Source organism: Marmota monax, unplaced genomic scaffold, assembly GCF_021218885.2.
Source record: "Marmota monax isolate L192 unplaced genomic scaffold, Marmota_monax_Labrador192_F-V1.1 WCK01_AAM20220418_F8-fsc00493, whole genome shotgun sequence".
Classification (NCBI taxonomy): Eukaryota; Metazoa; Chordata; class Mammalia; order Rodentia; family Sciuridae; genus Marmota; species Marmota monax.
In genome coordinates this window covers 105,227-122,521 of record NW_026692681.1, presented here as the reverse complement: position 1 = coordinate 122,521, position 17,295 = coordinate 105,227, and the positions used below count along the sequence as shown (strand labels likewise).

The 17,295-nt window shown below is 34.2% G+C and overlaps 1 protein-coding gene across 3 annotated transcripts in view; it reads left to right on the top strand.

Moving 5' to 3' along the window:
- Hook3 (hook microtubule tethering protein 3) overlaps nt 1-17,295 on the top strand; it is a 121,249-nt gene that overhangs the window by 45,612 nt on the left and 58,342 nt on the right. For all 3 annotated transcript variants that reach the window (XM_058579938.1, XM_058579937.1, XM_046446509.2), the window contains exons 6-8: nt 2,293-2,360; nt 10,524-10,586; nt 11,648-11,731. In XM_058579938.1, the coding sequence (XP_058435921.1) occupies nt 2,293-2,360; nt 10,524-10,586; nt 11,648-11,731 (215 nt within the window). The remainder of the gene's footprint in view (nt 1-2,292; nt 2,361-10,523; nt 10,587-11,647; nt 11,732-17,295) is intronic.

The window sequence follows — 17,295 nt, the reverse complement described above, 5'->3', positions numbered from 1 at the left end:
GTTCACAGTCTTCATTTTGAGATCGGGTCAGTCATTTGAGTTTCATTAGTTTTTGTAGTTTGATGCCTTCAAACAGAATATCTAAAGCACTCCCTTGCTATATCTCTAATAGGACTCATAGGATGATTGTCATTGAGAAAAACAGAAGAAAACATTGATCTCAGACTAAAGGAATTCCTTACTGGCCAAATAGTAATTATGATGTATTCCTCCTCTTGGATTGTGTATGTTTGTATAATGAAACATTTGATTGGGTTCAAGTATCCTTATGAGAATACTTCCATTAAAACACTTTTTTTTTAAAAAATTTTTAGTTATAGGTTGACACAATATCTTTTTTTTTTTTTTATGTGCTGCTGAGGATCGAACCCAGGTGCCTCACGCATGCTAGGTGAGCGCTCTACCTCTGAGCCACAACCCCAGCCCCTAAAACACATTTTTGATAAAGTAAAAGCTTTGGCATTGACACCAGAATGTCATAATGTCATGGTTTAATAGTGTTTTAAAAATACTTTTTTAAAAACAAGTTGCCTATCAGGAAGAGGATTACAGTTTAGCATTCCAAATATGAGGGTTTTTATAAATGGATTTTTGGATTTTATTTATGAAACCTAGGATCTTCGAATTTCCAGTTGATAGCTACCTAATGTTTATAGTATTGAGAGAGCACAGTGGTGCAAAGTTCACAGGGTTAGGAGTTAAGTTCATATTTAAGTCTTGGTTCTACACTTTTCGAGGTGGGTGCTCCAGAACTCATGCATTCTAAGCACTCACTCTACCACTGAAATAAATTTCCTGCCTCTGCATTTTTTAAACCTTGGGTAAAGTTTATTTATCCTTGAATAATTTCTATTAGTTTTCAATTTTTCATCTGCAACAGGAAAGTATTAACATACTTTGCAGAGTTGTTGAGAAGTATTAGAGATAAACTACACATAAGTCCTTACTAATGAATCTCATCCAAAAATTACCTTGACAATTTGACAAGATTCCTTCATATTCTACTTCTAGGGGTGAGAAGATTTCTTTTATATTTGCTTTTTTTGTATATATGGGATTAGAGTGAAAAGTGAAGACTAAAATTTCCTTATTAGTTTACCTTTTAAAATATTTTTTTTGAAAACATATTTACCATGTTTGTTGGAATCCACCTATTTTTTTAATGCTTAATGCCACTTATCCATTATTATATTTGGAAATAATGAAAAATCACTTCCCGGACTGTTTCTTTTTAAATAATATATATATATATATTTAAATATATTTATTTATTTATTTTTATGTGGTGTTGAGGATTGAACCCAGTGCCTCACACATCTATGAGGCAAGTGCTCTACCACTGAGCCATAGCCCTGCTCACTTTCAGGGCTTTTAAGAAGGAAAGAAATTATTGTTTCAATATTGTTGTACTAAGAGCTAAAGAGACCTTTCTTTTTCTGCAGTGGTGAGGATAAGATTGATGAGGTTGCTGTTTTAGCATATTAGAAATATTAGACATTATTTTAAAGCCTGGGATTATACAGTATATGTTTCTCTTTTTTTCCCCTTTCACTCATTTATTTATTTTGTTTTCATTGATGTTTTATATACATATATATATATGATGGAATTTACTGTGGTATATTTATATATGCACATAACATGCTTTTGTTAATTTAATTCTGCATTTCCTCCCCTTTCCTGTCTCTCTTCCCTTTCTTTTGCTCTTCTTCTTCTACTCCACTAATCTTCCCTATATACAATATTTGTTTATACTATTAGATTCTATCTTAAATTCATCTTAATTCTTTGCTAAGCATGTCTTGGGTTTATTAAGTATTTTCTTTTGTGTAGTAGAAAATACTAGTGTAGAAATTAAAAATAATTCAGTGCTTTAATGTTACATGAGAATAAAAGACTTCAGAGTTTTTTTAACCATTTAGCAAAGAATAATGTGAAAGATAACTTTTAGATTTTAGTAAAAGTAAATAAATAAGTAAATGCCTTAAACTATATGATTTCATTTATTTACATTGACAACATGTAATGCTGATGCTGCATTCCCCTGACCTATAGCTGTAGAATCAGCTTTATAAGAAATGATGTAAGGGGAGAAAATGTCTTCAGGAAAGATAAATACTGCGATTTCAGCCTTTGCTTTACCTATGGCACATATGTGAATACATTAAGCATGTATGAGGGACTCATAGGAAGAATCAAAACAAGAAACTAAGAATTTATGAAGTATTAGCCTTCATCCCCTTGGCTATATTTACCTTGAACAGTGACATTCTAGATTGTTCTTGTTTGCAGAGTACATCCAAGCCATTATGATGATGGAGGAATCTGTTCAACATGTTGTCATGACAGCCATTCAAGAGGTATGTTGGAGCTTTGTGGTTAAAGAAGTAGAGATTTTACAAAGTAATTTCTCCTACTCATTTTTAGAGCACTTTTTTTGGCAGTGCTGGGGATTGAATTCAAGAATCTTACACATCTTGAGCATCATTCTGCCACAGAGCTTTACCCCCAGCCAAGACCTTTCTTCTTTACATTTATGATAGAGCCTGTTTCTTTCTTTTTGGGGGGTGGGGGTACCAGGGATTGAACAACCACTGAATTACCTCCCCAACCCTTTTAAAATATTTTATTTAGAAGCAGGCTTTTGCTGAGTTGCTTAATGTCTCCCTAAGTTGCTTTGAACTTGTGATCCTCCTGCCTCAGCCTCCTGTGCTGCTGGGATTACAGGTGTGCACCACCATGCCTGGCCAAGCCTGTTTCATTTTTTATTTTAAAAATCATATGTATTTAAAACTCACATCTATTTAGATTTTAAACATTTATTTTGTAAATATAGTTGCAGCTAATCCTAATTTTTTAAAAGTGTCCTTAATGAACTAGGAATAGTAGACTAATTCCTAAAGGTAATAAAAAATCATATCCATGTTAAACCAGCAGTCTACCTCATACTTAACTATTGGTTTTTCTGTTTGGCAAAAAATGGGTCCTCAACTCAAGGTATACTCAAAGCAATTACTATTTGAATATTTATTTTAACTGGAAGACATAAAAGTACAAATAAATTGATCAGACTAACACCTGGTTAATCTCAGGATGTGAGAATGTTTTCAGCCATAGAAGCAATGGAATAAGCCCTGAAAGAAGATAGAAAACTGTATACAGGACATGAATATGCAAGTAACAGAAAAAATACAAAATGCAAACATGAAAAATGCCAAATGCAAATTTAGATAGTGTTTTTTTTGCAATAACTTCTGATACCAACAACTAAGAATTGGGCCCCACTTCAAAGAGGAAGGACATAGCTGTCCACAAGACTGCCCTTACTTCAGAGAACAGCCCCACATTCAGGGATCCCCAGGCTACTCTCCTATCTGACCATCTGGGTTCAAATTTAGGAGTTACCACTATCCTTAAATTTTGTAATTCACTGGAATAACTCAGAACTCAGAAATGTTAATATGTGACAAATGGATACAAATAAAACCAAATTAATTTCTGAATTTTTAAGTTTCTGTTAAGCCAAAAAGTATATAGGATAAGGTCTGGGAGAATCCAAAATGCAAAGTTTCTATTGTCCCTTCTCCAAAGATTCAGGATGTCACCCTTATGGCACATCACTGTGTGACAATACATAGATTATTGTCACCCAGGGAAGCTTATCTGAGCTTTTGTGTCCAGTCTTCATTGGAATCTCATTACATAATATTATTGATTGAATAACTTACCATAGGTCTGAAATCCATTTTCAGTCCCTACCTCTCCAGAGGTTAAACTGATAACAAGTGGCTTAAAATCCCAATCTTCTAATCACATGGTGGATCTTCCTGGATGTCCAGCCCCCATCTGTAATCATCCTCTTAGATCACATGAATATAAAGACTCCTTTCAGTAAGAAATCCCAGCAGTTTAGATACCACCTCCCTGGATAGGAGCAAAGACTAGCCAAATTCTTTATTACCTAGGACCTTTTAAAAAACCAAAACCTTGGGCTGGGGTTGTGGCTCATTGGTTGAGCACTTGCCTAGCATGTGTGAAGTAGTAGCATTATACTAGATTATTTGTCCAATTTTTGTGATAAAATATATGTAACACAAAACTTGCCATCCTACCCACTTTTAAATATAAATTCAATTATAATAAATTTTATTCTCTTATACTTTTGGGGGGGAACAGTACTGGGTGGGGATTGAACCCAAGGCCTCATGCATTCTAGGTAAGTGTTCTACCACTGAGTTACACACAAGCCCAATTGTAGTGAATTTTAAGTGCATTAACAGATGCAAATTTATATAGTAAATACAACACTATCAAAACTGTATTTGATTCTCAGAACCACATGTAAATAAATAAGGTCCATCAACAACTAATATTAAAAAAAAAAAAATGGCAAAGAAGTAGATCAACCCAGCTGCAATGTTGTGAGCAGCTGGTGTAGCTCCAGCTCCTTGGGAATCTGGGGCAGGATGATGACTTGAGCCCAGGAGTTGGAGACCAGCCTGGGCATCATAACAAGACCCCATCTCAAAAGATAAATAATAAAAAGTTGATTAGTATGGCATTTAGAACTGATGTTAGGAGTATAAACTGGCAAATCTTTAAAGAAAATGCTATTATATACCCTTTTATGTCATGTAAGATTAGGTTTGATTATAAATGTTAAAACACCAAAACGATGATGGTCCTGGATTGTTATAAAGACTATAGTCATCAGGGACCCAGCATTCTTCCAGTACATTAGACTTAATAAGGTCTTTGCCATCCATAATACATGATACCCACCTAGTGGTTCAACTGTGGCTTTTCAAGCTTCAGCTTTCACATTTCCAGCCAGCATGAAGGATTAAAGGAAGGGTTTTGTATTTCCTTGACATAAACCTGCAGGAATTTCCCCCCTTAGTAACCAGATATCACTCACATAGCCACAGCAGGGAGACTGGGGGATCTGGCCCTTACCCTGGGTACTAATAGACCCAAGTCAACATGTGCGAATTCTGTTGCTAAGAAAGAGTAGGGAAAATAACAGGGGCCACAAACAATTACTTTAATCTGTCCTTGTAATTCCATATTTAGGAATTCATCAAAAAATATGACATGTAAAGACATGTAAAAATAATTGTAATAATAAGCACTTTCCAGCACCTATTATGTGATAGATAGTGTATTGTATTTACTATATAAATTTGCATCTGTTAATGCACTTAAAATTCACTACAATTGGGCTTGTGTATAACTCAGTGGTAGAACACTTACCTAGAATGCATGAGGCCTTGGGTTCAATCCCCACCCAGTACTGTCCCCACAAAAAAGTATAAGAAAATAAAATTTATTATAATTGAATTTATATTTAAAAGTGGGTAGGATGGCAAGTTTTGTGTTACATATATTTTATCACAAAAATTGGACAAATAATCTACTACAATCTTGTGAGATGTTGTCATTTGTCCCCATTTTATAAAAGAAAACTAAAGTATAGAGAGTTTGAGTAACTAGCTCAGGTTCACACAGGAAATAGTGACAGAGTTAGAACTCAGATCTAAACAGTCTGAATCTAAGGCTCATGCTTATAACAGTTTTGCTGTATCGCCTAAAATAGTTATTTCAGTATTATTTCCTAGTACTAAAACATTAGAAATAACCTAACTACTCAACAAAAGGGTAATTGATAAATTATGGTATATTGGCACATTATGTAGGCATTATGGCATATTTTTTTAAAAATAATGACATAGATGAATAATGTTATCATAGTTCAGGTTAAAAAAGTTAGATTATAAACCAGGTGTGGTGATGCACCAATAATCCCAGCAACTTGGGAACCTGAGGCAGGAGGATTGCAAGTTTGAGGCCAGCCTGAGCAAATTAATCAAATCCTGTTTAAAAAATTAAAAGTGCTGAGGATGTAGCTCAGTGGTAAAGTGTCCCTAGGTGCAGTCTCTAGGACCATTAAAAAAAAAAAAGGTAGAATATAAAGCACACGAAGAATGTGTGATTCCATTTATTAAAAAAATAGGATGAGAGAAAACAAACATACTCAATTTTAACTTCTCTCTTAAAGGTTGAATATTCTTTACTCTTTGTCTGATTTTACTGTAATAACAGATATTATAACAAGAAATACTTTCTAAATTAAAATCTGTGATGATGTGATTTTCATTCTATGAATCTGTCCCAAGAAATTATTTTAAAATTCAAAGATTGAATACAGTGTTTTTCAAACTACTTTAAATTAATAGAAATGTGAGAGCAGTATATATTCATTGGTACACTTGTATTTAAATTGTGTTACCTTCATCCAATGGAAAATTATATAATTAATAAAAGTGTGTTTAAAAGGATATCTTATGAATGGAAAAAATTTAAAACATAGTATGAATGAACATATAAAATTAACATACAATGGGATTATAATTAAATTTTCAAAATAAATTATATATTTATTGTATGTGTATTCATTTAGCAAATACTACTTATTGAGTACACAGTATGCACTAGGCACTCTAGTAGATATTATAAATATAACTGAAAGAGATGAAGATGTCCCTTGCCTGTCAAAGGAAAAGAATTAAATAAAAATTCAAATACAGTAAGAAAAGTGCCATGATGGGGGAAAAATATAGGAGTCCTTGTTGAGAGTATCTAACTCAGTTTGAGGACATTAGGTAAGGCTGCCTCTGAGAGGAAGTGAGGCTGAGCACTGAAGGATGAGAATGAGATAAGGAGGTACAAAATTTTTTTCTAAAGTCCAAAAGTCAAGAAAAACCAAGACCAAATGACATGGGTTGGAGCCATTGAAAGTACAATGCCTGTAGCAAACATTGTGAGAGAGAAAATGCTCAGAAATGAAATAAGACATACAAGATTATTAGGACACCATGCAGTTTTGTTAAGAGCTATAATTTTGGAAATGAATGAATAGATTCTAAGGAAAAAATACATTGAGACCAGTAATTGAAAAAAATCTGTGCAATAAGGATGGATTGGGGGAAAACAAAAGTGGAGAAAGGGAGACCAATTAAAAGACCTTAATACTTACTCAGTGAAAACAGATGAAAGCCTATACTAAATTATGGCAGTCAGTGTTGGAAATAAACAGATTTGAAAATTGGTAGACATGTTGATCAATGGAACTTAAGAAGAAGGCTTTTCCCTTTGGGCACATGCTATTTTTATGGTTTCTGATCAGGTGCTACTTTGATTTTTTTTTTTTAAACTGTAGTAAAATACACAGGACATATAATTTCCCATTAGTAACATTTAACATATAAACAGTGTTGTACAGATATCACCATTATTTAGTTCAGAACTTTTTCATCATCTCAAAAGGAAACCTAGTACCCATGAAGCAGTCTCTTCATTAAGCACAAACTTCCTCCAGCCCTTGGCAACCAGTTATCTGCTGTCTTGTCTCTATAAACATGCCTATTCTGGATATTTTCTATAAATTGAATCATATCACTTGTGGCCATTTGTGTTTGGTTTCTTTTATTTAACGTGTTTTCAAGGTTTGTTCTAGTATATATCCTTACTTTTCCTTTTTATGACTAAATATTGTTCTGCTGTTTGGATATACCACATTTTGTTTATCTGTTCATTGGTTGATGGACATTTGAGTTATTTCCCTCTAATGGCTGTTGTGAATAATGCTGCTGTGGACATGATTGTAAAAGTTTATCTTGAATACATTTTAAAATCTTTTGGATGTTTCCAGATGATGGTCCCTGACTTAAAATGTTCATCAGGGTTTGTTGATTTTAAGATGGCACAGAGAGACTGTACTTCATCTTTTTCATGAAAATTTTCATCTTTTCCTGGGTAGAGATACGATATTATAATTGGGAGTTCATAACCAACTTGAATCTAATGTATGAAATATGATATGTCAAGAGCTTTATAATGTTTTGAACAACCAATAAAAAAAAAGAATAAACAAAAAAAAAAAAAAAAAAAAAAAAGATACGATATTATCCTCTTTTGTGATGCTGGACAGCAGTAGTCATCTATTCCCAGTCAGCCACAAGATCACAAGGGCAAACAAACCGTGGATATTGTGTAGAGTACTCTGTTGCTAAGTTAGGATGTTCAGTAAGCTAAGAATATTAAATGAATTTTTGATGTAACAAAATGTGGCTTATTAGGACATAACTGTAGTGTAAGCTGAGGAGTATCTGTATCCTGAAATGGAATTGCTGGATCATGTGGTAATTCTATGTTTAATTACATGAGGAACTTCAAAAGTGTTTTCTTCTACAGCTATATCATTTTGCATTTCCACCAGTAATGCAGGAGGCTTCTGATTTCTTTACAGCTTGGTCAACCTTTGTTATCATCCATCTTTGTAATAATAGCCTCAAAACGTACATGAATAGTATCTTATTACTTTGCTTTTGATTTCCATAATGACATTATATTGAGCGTTTTTCATGTGTTTGTTGTAGTATCTTTTGGAAGAAATATCTGTTCAAGTAAATGATCATCTTTTAGCTACTTAAATGCTAATAAGCCCCAAGAAAGAGAAAGACAGATGTTGAGATATAAGAAAGAGGACTGATAAATGGAATAGGGTCTCTAAGAAGACCTGTTCTCAGAGGCTTATCCTGTCACTTGTGCTCTCAATTCCATTCCTTCCAGCTTCTTAGCTGGAAGGTAAACTAGAGAAGATAATTGATAAAACAAATGACAAACATGGATTCTAAAGTGGAAAAGGAAAATCCCCAAAATAAGATGACAATGTTAGTAGAAGAAAGAGAAGTAAACTTTTTTTTTTTTTTAAAAGAGAGAGAGAGAGAGAGAGAGAGAGAGAGAGAGAGAGAGAGAGAGAGAGAGAGAGAGAGAGAGAATTTTTTAATATTTATTTTTTAGTTCTTGGCGGACACAACATCTTTGTTTGTATGTGGTGCTGAGGATAGAACCCGGGCCGCACGCATGCCAGGCGAGCGCGCTACTGCTTGAGCCACATCCCCAGCCCAAGAGAAGTAAACTTTAGCCAGGCAAAACCAATAGTGTTCACTGCAGTTTCTAAGCAAAGTAAGGAAGAAAGTGAATACAAGAATGATGGGCTAAGACTGGAAACACGGAGAAGGTGAGAAGAGGGATAGGACCTAGGAGCTCAGTGAAGCTGAGGAACAACTGAATGAAAGATGGACAGTGTTCAGAGTGGGATATTTAACTTTTTAACTTTTTATTGAGAGGTGTTATAATAAGGACCAAAATACAACAAGGGGCAAAAAAGAGAAAAGACTGAAAAAAAATATTTCCTGCTCCCTGCTCCTACCCACCTCTGAATTACAGAATTCTCTGAATATCTTGCCACTGCCTTTATCATACTATACTGTATTTACTGATTTATGTTTCTTTCTTGAATTCTGCTAGACCCATGGTTGTCAAACACAGCTAATTTTTAAGTATGTCAAAATTATAAAAGTTACTTTTTTTTCCAGATGGTAGATATCTTTTTCATTATATTTTTTCTTCTCTACAATGAGTACCATTTTTTTCAATTTGAAGAAAAGTCTTTTTAAAAATCTTACTATTAATATATTCAACTAAAGCATAAAAATTGAAGCTGGTATTTTTCACTTTCTTGAGATTTTCCCCCCTATTGTGTTAAAGGACTTTCATTCTCATTAGTGAGTTGGAGCAGTGATTCTCAAGCTCCAATGTGCTTCAGATCACCTGGAGTACTTATTGAACTGTCCTCAGGCTAACCCTAGATGTTCTGACTCAGTAAACCTGGATGGGGCCCAAGAATTCATATTTCTGACACGAGACCAAGCAGTGCTAATACTGTTGGTCTGGGGATCTCATGTTGAGAAGTGCTGATGTTACTGAACATAACATTTCAGTTCTCTAGAGAGCAGAGTGAAGGATGAAATCACAAGATCTCTTGATATGAAATCCCCACATTTCTAATTGTCCCTCCCCCTTTTGTCCCTCAGACGAAACATGAGAAATCATAGAAGACTGGGGCCGTTTGAGTCTGCCCCTTTTATTTGTCATGGTCAGAATTTTATCCCTTTATCCCAACCTTTCAGACATGCTTTGAATCTTCTCTTTGCAATGCAAGGCTGAGAGAAGCAAAGATTTAGGGGAATACCTGTGTGTGAATGTAAGTGCTATATTGACATTGTCCACATTTATTTTTTAGAATTAAGTTGATGCTTAATACCACTATTTTTTACTGAAAGTCACTGTTTTTAAATTTCTAGCCACATTTTAAACTTTACTATTTGTCTTTTCAGTGATAAAAAATGTTATACTTGATTCTTGGCTGGGGCTTATAGTGAAAATGAGCACCTGAATTTAGACCTCTTATATTGAATGAAGGCATTATTCTGGAGTAAAGAAAAATTTCAAACTCTGAAGTATTATTTGCAGGAAATTATTTCATTAACTTTTGTGTTTTCATTTTAATTTTTATATCTCAATAGTGGCTAGGTATTTATTTATTTGTTGTGTAAGTATATTATGTAGACTGTCTTTTTTTTGCCTCACTTTTATAATAATTTAAATCTTAATTTCAGCTAATGAGTAAAGAGTCTCCTGTCTCTTCTGGGAATGATGCCTATGTTGACCTTGATCGCCAGGTATATAATTTGGCCTTATTTGTATTCATGCAAAATTAAAAAGGGTAAAGTTTAGATATTAATGAGAAGCTCTTTTAGTTGAAATTGCTTATGGAATATATTTGTATAATTTTTTATATTTTACCTAAAATTTAAGAACTTAAAGTGTTTTGTGAATTGACACCATTTGTAAATTTTTTTCATTCCCCAGTACCTCACCTTTCTGTCCCCTCTGTTGTCCTTATCTCCCCCTTCCTTTTTTAAATTTGTTCTAATTAGTTATACATAACAGTACAATGCATTTTGACACATTGTACACGAATAGAGCACAACTTCTCATTCCTCTGGCTGTACAAAGTCACACCAGTAGTGTAATCATACATATATGGTATTATAATGTTTTTCTCATTCTACTGTCCTGTTTGTAATTTTAATTAAAGTATTATTGCATAACCCACTGAAAACTATTTTCTTTAACTTATTGTAATTCCTGTTTTCTAGTTATGATTTTTTTCTTTTCCCCTTAGTTTGGTCACATGAAATAGAGAGAAAATCTTACCTTAAGGAAAATTTTCAATACTTTGCTAATTTATAATTTGTAATAATAATGGGATACAACTTGGAAATGTTTGAGAATTAGAATAATAAAAATACTTTGTTAAAAAAAGGGTGCAGTACAAATTAACATAAAAGTTTAATATGATGGAAAAGCTTGCGTTAAAACTATTTTAACAGTTGAAACTTCCATTCCTCTATGAGATGTTTTATCAAGGTAAAACTTCTCAGCTCTTGAAAGAACCAACATTACCAAGAACCAAATAGTCCAGACAGGAGAAAATGTGAAAGAAAACTTGACATGGAGAAAGAGCCAAGTTCAGAGAATAGAAAAGATAAGACTTAGGACTAAAAGAAATTCAAAGCTAGAAGTACCTTCTTTTGAGTCTTAAAAGATGGTTTTTGATTTCCCCTTGTACTTTTCCCCAAGAAATAAAAGAGAAGAACGTTTTAATTCTATGTTGCATAAAATAATTATTGTTTCCATCTTATATTGAAATAGTTATCATATCTTTGTTTCTAACCAGTTGAAGAAAACTACAGAAGAATTAAATGAAGCTTTGTCAGCAAAGGAAGAAATTGCTCAAAGATGCCATGAATTAGATATGCAGGTAGGTGGTCTGTTCTGTGTACCACCAAATGTTTTGTGTACTGCTGTGTAGTACAGTTTGAATATAATACAACTGTAATTAAATGAAAAAGGGAAAAAAATAAACATGTTTCTGGTTAAGGATAATAGACTCAACAAACATGTTCATTTTCTTTCTTTTTTGCAACCCCATTAAATTTATAATATTTACAAGTGAATTAAAATGATACGAACCTCTGAGGAAGAAAGAGTAGTGATATCAGCATCCATGAGTCTTCATGGTGTGCTAGTAAATTGGCTTTCAGGGGGGTTGGGGAGATTTTTAAAGCCTGGATTTATAGTGTTTGCCAATTTCTGAATTCAAGTTTCTGATGGTTTAACAGCTAGTTTGCAAGATCTTAGATATTTAATAGTCACCTTGAGTGTAGCCAGCTCTGAAACACATTGTTCATCAACATCTGAAAGTCAAAAGACAGTTGAAAAGTGCTAAATGGATAAAAAGAGCAAAAAATGAAGTGGTCAAAAATATTTGTGAGGAGCTTCTATAACAACAGAACACCAAATAGACCAGATGTGGCAGAAGACTGATGTGAGGCTCTAACTAGAAATGTAAAAGGGTTAAACTTCTTGCATCATGTTACCCACTCCACAAATTGATATAATCTAGCATAAATGGTATCTAAAATTGATAGATCAAGAAATACTGATACATTCATATATTTAGAGAGATAAGCAAAATCCAAAGCAGAAACTTGGGAATAGTGAAAATTAGTCTCTGGGGAATGAGAAAATTCAGCAGGAAACTGTGAGTTTCATTATAAGCTCCTTTGTCATGTTTTTTCTTAAATAAATCATGTTTACGTTTTTTTAAATTAGTCACTTTTTTTTTTCTGTACATATATAAGGATTTCTGCCATAGATACTAAATTAAAATGTTTTAGCAGCATTAGCTTGTTGTAGTTTATTATTTGTTTACTTTTGCAGTATTGGATCAAACTGAGGGCCTCACACATGTTTGGTAACACTCTATCGCTGACCTATATTCCCAGCCCCATAGTTGGTCTGATAATTCTAATATTAAGGTTTTTTTGTTCAACACTCAGCCTTCACATAAATTTACCACATCCCAGATGGTATGTCAATTCTCAGAAAAATTGAAAGAATCTGTGATATGTATTATGGTCTCTGATCACCATGCAGTTAAAGTTGGAATGCAATAGCAAAAAATATGTTTAAAAAACATACAGCCTTCAATATTTATTTTAACTATGAAAATAGAAATAGTAGAAATGAATGAAATAGATCAGGAATATAGAGTAGATCCTAGAAAGACTAATGTGGTTTTAGAAATTAGACAAATTATAGAACTGACATTTCATATTCTTTCATTTAACCAACAACATTTGCCAAGCACCCGCTACATTTCTTGTACTGTTCTAGTTGCTTTAGATAAAATAAAGATGGGAGAATAGAAACAGATGAAACATCCCTCCTCAAGGTGCTTCTATTCTAAGATAGCTGATAAACAAGATAAAAATACACTAAGTTATCTGGGCATGGTGGCGTGTGCCCATAATCCCAGCAGCTCTGGAGGCTGAAACAGGAGAATTGTGAGTTCAAAGCTAGCCTCAGCAAGGGTGAGGTGCTAAGCAACTCAGTAAGACACTGCCTCTAAATAAAGTACAAAATAGGGTTGGGGATGTGGCTCAGTGGTTGAGTGCCCCTGAGTTCAATCTCCAGTAATCCCCCCCACCCCAAATACAGTAAATTATGTGGTGATAAGCATTCTGGAGTAGAATAAAGCAGGGAATGTAAAATAAGGAATACAGAGTCCAGAAAATTTAATTTTTAATTGGGTCAACCCAGGCCCACCTTAAGAGAGTGATGAGTTAGTAAAATCCCAAAGAGATTAGGGGAGCAAGCCTACCATATTTCCAGGGGGAATACAAGGTAAGGGCCATGGAAAAGGCAAAGGATCTGAGATAGGAGTGAAGTAGTATATTAAAGAGATAGGAAGGGCTGGGGATATAGATCAGTTGGTAGAGTGCTTGCCTTGCATGCACAAGGCCCTGGGTTCGATCCCCAGCACCACCAAAAAAAAAGAGAGAGAGAGGGAGATAGTAAGATGAAAATGATAACAGAAGAAGGGAGAAAATAGGAAAAGTCAGTTAGTCCAGAGAGGCCTTAATATATTTCTTTATAAAAAGTGACATGGGTAGCCAGCCATTGAAGGATTTTGAGCAAAATAGTCATGGGATTGAGTTGTGTTTTACTCTTAGTTGACTCAGAGACCAACTAAGAGGCCACTGCAATAAGGCAAAAAATTATATTAACTTTGATCTGTATGTTAGAGATGCTGAGAGGTGACCACAATAGATTTTTTGAGGTAGAGCAAATGTTAAATTTGCTGATAGATTGGATTTGAGTGTGAGAAAGATGTTAAGGATGATAGCTGAGCAATTGGAAGGAGGGAGTTACCATTTAGTAAAACGAGAAAGACTACTGGCAAACTAGGTGATGGTGGGTATTAATCAAGAATTCCATTTAGGAGCCAGGCATGGTGTCACACCTGTAATCCCAGTTACACAGGTGGCTGAAGGAGGATTTAAGTTTGAGGACAGTCTGGGCAACTTACACCATGTCTCAAAATAAATTTTTTAAAATAGAGCTAGGGATGTAGCTCAGTAATAGAACACTTGCCTAGCATGCAGTGAGGTGCTGGGTTCAATCCCCATATCCCACACACACATTCCATTTGGGCAAAGATTATTTTGAATAAGACCTCAAAAGCACAAGCAACAAAAGCAAAATTAGACAAACAGGACTATATGGAACTGAAAAGCTTCTGCACAGTAAAGAAAACAATCAGAGTGAAAAATCAACCTATGGATTGAGAGAAAATATTTACAAACTATTCATCCAATAAGGCATTAAGAGGAATAAGGAGGGGCTGGGGATGTGGCTCAAGCGGTAGCGCGCTCGACTGGCATGTGCGGGGCGCTGGGTTCGATCCTCAGCACCACATAAAATAAAGATCTTGTGTCTACCGAAAACTAAAAAATAAATATTAAAAAAAAAAGGAATAAGGAATTCAATCCAACAACAGCAACAATAATAATAATCTGATTACAAAATGGGCAAATGATCCTAATAGATATTTCTAAAAAAAAAAATAACAAATGATCCACAATTTATACAAAAATACTCAACATCACTAATTATCAGATAAGTGCTAATCAAGATCACAGTAAGAAAGACTGTTATCAAAAAGACAAATGATAGCCAGGTATGGTGGCTGGCACACAACTGGAATCTCAGCAACTCAGAAGGCTTAAGCAGAATGATTGTGAGTTCAAAGCCAACCTTAGCAAATCAGCAAGCCCCTAAGCAAATTAGCGAGACCCTGTCTCAAAATAAAAAGGGCTATGGGTGTGGCTCAGTGATAACTACACTTGGGTTCAATCCCTAGGTATCCACAAAACAAAAGACCAAAGATAAAAAGTAGAACTGCCACATGATCCAGCAATCCCACTACAGGGTGTATGTTCAAAGGAAATGAAATGAGCTTCACTAGTTACAAATAGCCAAGAAATAGAAACCTTATAAGTATCCATCAACTGATGACTAGATAATGAAAATGTAGTACATATACACAATGGAATACTAGTCGGCCATAAAAAGGATAAAATCCTTTTTGTCAGAAAATCATTATATTAAGCAAAATGAGCCAAGTATAGAAAGACAAGTACCACATGATTGCATGTGAAAGCTAAAATAATCAATCCCAGAGGCCCGGAAGGGAGGAGAGGATAGAGAAAAGTTGTTTAATGATACAAAATATACACTTATATAGGAGGTTTAAGTTCTAGTGTTCTGTAGCATAATAGGTTGACTATGGTCAACAATAATTCGTTGTATATTTCAAAACAGCTAGAAGAAAAAATTTTGAATATTTCCAATATAGAGCAATGATAAATGTTTAAGATGGTACATGTAATTATCCTAGTTGTTCATTATACATTCATATATCAAAACATCACCCTGTAGTCCATGAAAATATACAATTATTATGTATTAATATAAAAAAGATTTTTAGGGGCTAGGGTTATGGCTGAGCTGTAGAGTGCTTGCCTCACACGTTCAAGTCCCTGGGTTCGATCCTCAGCACCACATATAAATAAATAAAATAAAGTTATTGTGTCCAACTACAACTATAAAAATAAATATTAAAAAATGATTTTTAAAAGTTCTATTTGTAAAATTTTAATTGGAGATTGCTAGTAGACATACGAATAGAAATGATTCCAGTTCAGGGTTCTAGACTAGAAATAGAAATATGTCAGTTGTCAGAAAATAGATGGGGCTTATAGCCATGAAACCTGAAGCCATCACTATATTTAGAAAAGATAAGCTCTAGGCACTGTTAGGGAAATTGAGAAGAATAGAATCCAAAAGAATGAAGCCAAATGATATAAGTGCTTCAAGAAGGATAACCAATTGTGTCAAATGTTGACTTAGTGACTTGGGGGTCAGTGATCCTGATGAACAGTAGCCAATAGCCCAACTGGAACAAGTTAAAGAGAAAATGGATAAATAAATAAATGTACCTGTCAAAATTTACAAAAGAAAATGGGGGATTGTAGTAGGACTGGAATATAGCTCAGTGGTAGAGTACCTGTGTGTGCAAGACCCTGGGTTCAATTTCCAGCACCACACATGTATACTTTTTAAAAAAACAGAACAAAATAGGTGGAAGAAAGAAAAAAGTAAAAACATCAGGAAACTTATGTTTATTACTGGGGATTATACCCACTGACACTTTACTACTGAACTACATTCCTAGCCCTTTTAAAAATTTTTTGAGATAGGGTCTAATTTGCTTAGGGCCTTCCTAAATTGCTGAGGCTGACTTCAAACTTGAGATCCTCCTGCTTTCAGGTTCCAGGTTGCTGGGATTTAGATGTGCACCACTATTCCCAGCTTTTTATGACTATAAATCCCCTTCAGTTCCCAGGTCTGCATTCTGAAACTACAGATTAGCTAATATCTTCTAGAATTATATTAATAGGAATCACACATGTTCCTATGTTATGTTCTCTTTTGGTCTGGTTTTTGTTGTTGTTGTTGTTTGTTTGTTTGTTTTCAGTATTTCATGTTATCATTATCAATGGGAACTTTTATTGCCCAAAAGTTACCTGTACAGTGGATATACTCTAATGTATTTATCAATTTACTTATTGATAAATGTTCGGGTTATTTCCAGTGTTTCTCTATTACAAGTGAAACTGGCAAAATCTTTTTAAGGACTGGGGCTGTGTCTCAGCAGTAGAGTACTTGCCTTGCTTGTGTGAGGCACTGAGTTCGATTCTCAGCACCACATGTAGATAAATTTTTTAAAAAAAAGGTCTATCAACAACTAAAAAAAAATTTTAAAAAAACTTTTTAAGTTATTGTGTGGGCATATGCTTTTACTTCTCTTTGAGTAAATGCCTAGGAGTGGAATGGCTAGATAAGTTACATGGTAGTTACATGTGTAGTTTTTTTGAGACTGCTGACCTGTTTTCCAAAGTGTTTGAAATATTTTAT